General features: G+C 48.3%; 1 protein-coding gene across 1 annotated transcript; it reads right to left on the minus strand.

The window, feature by feature from the left end:
* Positions 1-202: 202 nt before the first annotated feature.
* Positions 203-3,728, minus strand: LOC129694043 (adhesion G protein-coupled receptor E4-like; the record flags this gene model as incomplete). The annotated part of the gene is made up of 2 exons (XM_055630770.1): positions 3,510-3,728; positions 203-412 (listed from the first exon to the last, which is right to left on the minus strand). Coding segments are annotated over exons 1-2 (429 nt in total), but the record flags the coding sequence as incomplete, so codon positions are not given.
* Positions 3,729-5,111: the final 1,383 nt, after the last annotated feature.

Consider the following 5,111-nt stretch of genomic DNA (forward strand, 5'->3'; position numbering starts at 1 on the left):
CCAAAGGCAATTAACATATGAACCTGCATGTCTTTAGGATGTGGGAGGAAACCGGAGCACCCGGGGAAAACCCACGTGTTCACAGGGAGAACATGCAAACTGTACAGACAGCACCCGTAGTCAGGATGGAACCCGGGTCTTTGGCGCTGTGAGGCAGCAACTCTATCGCTGCGCCACTGTGCAGGAAGGGGAGGAAGGAATGGAGGGGTGTGTTTGAGCATTGGAGAGGGGGCACCAGTGCAGCGCATGCCACAGCAGCTGGCTGGGGTTCGCTGCGGCAATGCACCATGCGTGCTTGGTCATCGGCACTCACCATCACCTGGGAGATGGCGATGGGGCAGGAGGTGTCTGCCGCCTCTGTCTTTTTCTTCCGGCACATACGGTTGAACCAGTTGCTGTATTCTCTCCTCACCTGCCCACAGAAGGTAGCGTAAATAAACAAATCAGCACAAAAACATCGCCACGAGACCGTACACTGACCACGTGAAAGCGAACCGTAGATTATTAATGTTCTTTAGTTTTTTAGTTTAGAGATACAGCGCGGAAACAGGCCCCTCAGCTCACCCAGTCCGTGTCGACCAGCAATCCACACACACTAACACCCTCCTACACACACTAGGGACAATTTATACATACACCAAGCCAATTAACCTACAAACCTGTACGTCTTTGGAATGTGGGAGGAAACTGAAGATCTCGAAAAAAACACTCGCAGGTCACGGGGAGAACGGACAAACTCCGTACAGACAGCACACGTAATCGGGATCAAACTCAGGTCTCTTGAATATTAATGATATGGACGAGGAGATTGAAGGATGAACTCTGGTGTCCGACGCTGCATTCGCTGTAAGGCAGCAACTCTACCACTGCGCCACCGTGCTGCTCACTTAATGTTTTAGGTCAGTTCAGTTTAGTTTATTGTCACGTGTACCGGGGTACAGTGGAAAGATTTTGTTGCGTGCTATCCAGTCAGCGGAAAGACAATACACAATTACAACCGATCCATTTACAGTGTATAGATACATGATAAAGGAATAATGTTTAGAGCAAAGTAAAGTTTAGAGATACAGCGTGGAAACAGGCCCTTCAGCCCACTGAGTCCATGCCGACCAGCGATCACCTGTCCACACTAGTTCTATGTATAGAAAGGAACTGCAGATGCCGGTATATGTTAATAAGTTCATGCTCATAGGTGCTAGGAGCAGAATTGGGCCATTCGGCCCATCAAGTCTACTCTGCCATTCAATCGTGGCTGATCTATCTTTCCCTCTCAACCTCATTCTCCTGCCTTCTCCCCATGACCTCTGACACCCACACATACCTGGTATGCACCGAAGATAGACACAAAGTGCTGGAGAAACTCAGTGGGTCAGGCAGCATCCGTGGAGAATAAGGATGGGTGACGCTTCAAGGGTCCTGAAACACCATCCTATTTCTCCAGAGATGCTGCCTGACCCATTGAGTTATTCCAGCACTTTGTGTCTACCACGCTAGTTCTATGTTTAGTTTAGATACAGAGGGGAACCAGGCCCTTCGGCCCATTGAGTCCATGCCGTCCATCGATCACCCATTCACAGCCCACTATGTTATCCCAATTTCACATCCACTCCCTACACACTAGGGGCAATTTACAGAGGGCTAATTAACCTACAAACCCGCACTTCTTTGAAATGTGGGAGGAAACCGGAGCAGCCGGAGGAAAACCCATGCGGTCACAGGGATAAGGTGCAAACTCTACACAGACAGCACCCGAGGTCAGAATCAAACCCGTGTCTCTTGTGCTATGAGGCTGCACGTCTACTGTAGCGACTGTGCTGCCTAACATGTGGTAGATTATTGTACATGTCCAGCCTCCCACCCAGTTTTCTCCCCTTTCCCCCTCTACAATCAGTTTGAAGAATGGTCCCGATCCTAATGGCGCTGTCCCACGGTACGAGTTCATTCCAAGAGCTCTCCTGAGTTTGCCCTGATTCGAACGCGGAGATATACGGTAATGGCCGCTCGTCGGTACTCGGGGCTCTCGTGGACATTTTTCATCATGTTGAAAAATCTTCACGAGTCTTCCCGTGCTTACCTGCCGTTAGCGAGTCTTCCCGAGTACCTGCCGTTAGCGTTACGAGCCGCTAGGGTGATATACGAGGGTGGTATTTTGTTGGTTCACATGCTTCATCAATGGTGTTTTATCATTAATGTTTTATTATTATTAATGTTTAGTGTTTTCTGACTCATTCGTAACTGTCACTGTATGTCTGATGTACCCGCTGTGTTCATTCTCCGTGTTTGATTTTTTTTAAACTCGGGAGAGCTCTTGGAATGAACTCGTACCGTGGGACAGGGCCATAAAGATCACCCATCCACGTTCTCCAGAGATGCTGCTTGATGCACTGAGTCCTTGTGTCATCCTACCTACATCGCCACTCTATACTTCCAAACTATTGATTCAGAATAAAATTGACGTTTTTTTAGGAAGGAGATGAGGAGGAATTTCTTTAGCCAGAGGGTGGTGAATCTGTGGAATTCATTGACACATGCAGCTGTGGAGGCCCAGACATTGGTTGGTTTTAAAGCAGAGAATGACAGATTCTTGATTAGTACGGGCGTCAAAGGTTATGGTGAGAGGGCAAGACTATGGGGTCAAGAGGGGAGATTGATCAGCCATGATTGAATGGTAGAGTGGACTTGCTGGGCCGAATGGTCTAATTCTGTTCTCATGAACTGATGAATTCTGTTGAAGGACGGCACGGTGGCTCCGCAGTAGATTTGCTGCCTCACAGCGCCGGAGACCCGGGTTCAATCCTGACTACGGATGCTGTCTGTACGGAGTTTGTACATTCTCCCCATGACCGTGTGGGTTTTCTCCTGATGCTCCTGTTTCCTCCCACACTCCAAAGACGTACAGGTTTGTAGATTAATTGGCTTCGGTAAAAAATGGAAATTGTCCCTAATGTTTAGGATAGAATCACAGTCATAGAGTAACATAGTGTGGAAATAGGCCCTTCGACCCAACTTGCCCACACCGGCCAACATGTCCCAGCTACACTAGTCCCACCTGCCCGCATTTGGCCCATATCCCTGTCAATACACAATAGACAATAGGTGCAGGAGTAGGCCTTTCAGCCCTTCGAGCCAGCACCACAATTCAATGTGATCATGGCTGATCACCACAATCAGTATCCCGTTCCTGCCTTCTCCCCATATCCCCCGACTCCACTATCTTTAAGAGCCCTATAAAGCTCTCTGTTGAAAGCATCTAGATAACCTGCCTCCACCGCCCTCTGCGGCAGAGAATTCCACAGACTCACCACTCTCTGTGTCCTATCCATGTAATGCAAGGATAGTGTGCTGGTGTTGACCATTGGTCAGCATGGACTGGATGGGCCAAAGGGCCTGTTTTTGCACTGTATCTCTAAAGCAAACTAAACTAAAGCTGTAGAATGTAGTGAACAATGTAGCGAATGCTGTGAGTGTTACGGTCAGAGCAGAATAGCGTGAGGGTGAGAGCAGATTACCTGCTGGTTCAGCAGGCAGTGGACCAGGAAGATGAACACTCCCTGGGAGCCGTTTACAATGGTGAATATGTACGACAACACTATGGTGTCCTTGTTCAGCTGGAAAAGTCCAATGACCCATGAGCAGCCCAACACAACGAATTGGGCCATGGTCTTGAAGGTCCGTATCCTGGTGATGTACAAAGACAGGGTGAGGACCTCAACCCAACAGTGAACCATGCCCAAAATCCCCCCGTCCCCCTATATTCCTTCCCCTCTCTCTCGTATCCATCTCCCCGACTCTCAGTCTGAAGAAGTGGTCACATACACCAAATATGAAGAAGGCTCTCTACCCGAAACATCACCCCTTCCTTCCCCCCAGAGATGCTGCCGATCCCTCTGAGTTACTCCAGCATTTTGTGTCTAACCTCACTGGTGACTCTCAGACTATCCTTGATTGGACTTTTGTGGCTTTACCTTGCATTAAACTTTATTCCCTTATCATGTATCTATACACTGTAAATGGCTCGATTGTAATCACGTCTTGTCTTTCCGCTGACTGGATAGCACGCAATGACAATAAACTAAACTGAACTGGGAACATGAGGAAAGGAACTGCAGATGCTGGTTTAAACCAAAGATAGACGCAACATGCTGGAGTAACTCAATGGATCAGGCAGCATCACTGGAGAGAAGGAAACAATGGCCTGTTTCCTTTATCATCATTACTTTTTTGCATATCATTCATTCGTACTATTTATTTTTAAGAAAGAACTGAAGATGCTGGAAAAATCAAAGGTAGACAAAAGTGCTGGAGAAACACAGCGGGTGAGGCAGCATCTATGGAGCGAAGGAATAGGCGACATTTCAGGTCAAGACCCTTCATCAGACTGATGTGGGGGAGGGGGCGGGAAAAAGATGAGGCGGAGACAGTGGGCTGTGGGAGAGCTGGGAAGGGGAGGGGAGGGGAAGGAGGGAGAAAGCAAGGACTACCTGAAATTGGAGAAGTCAATGGTCATATCGCTGGGGTGTCAACTGCCCAAGCAAAATATGAGGTGCTGCTCGTCCAATTTGCGGTGGGACTCACTCTGGCCATGGAGGAGGCCCAGGACAGAAAGATTGGATTCGGAATGGGAGGGGGAGTTGAGGTGCTCAGCCACTGGGAGATCAGGTTTGTTATTGCGAACTGAGTGGAGGTGTTGGGCGAAGTGATCTATATACGTTCTATATATATTTTTTATATATCTCTACATCACCCTCTATATCTCTCGTTTCCCTTTCCCCTGAATCTGGGTCTGAAGAAGGGTCTCGACTTGAAACGTCACCTATTCCTTCTCTCCAGAGATGATGCCTGACCCGCTGAGTATCTCCTCAGTTATTGTTGGCTAGCGATCAATATCCTCACTGTAGCTGAGCGGACCCAGCAACCCTACGATGGTTGACCTCTGCCTCCCCCTGTTTCTTGTGAGGTTTCATACGTACCTGGAATCCTTGATGGTTGAAACATCGGCGTTCAGGGCAGTCATGCTATTCCTCAAGATCCAGATGATCATAACAAACAAAACTGTGTTAACCTGCAACACAGCAGCACCGTAATTATAGTTCCAACTGGACCAAGTGGGA

The sequence above is a fragment of the Leucoraja erinacea genome, unplaced genomic scaffold (assembly GCF_028641065.1).
Source record: "Leucoraja erinacea ecotype New England unplaced genomic scaffold, Leri_hhj_1 Leri_528S, whole genome shotgun sequence".
Classification (NCBI taxonomy): Eukaryota; Metazoa; Chordata; class Chondrichthyes; order Rajiformes; family Rajidae; genus Leucoraja; species Leucoraja erinaceus.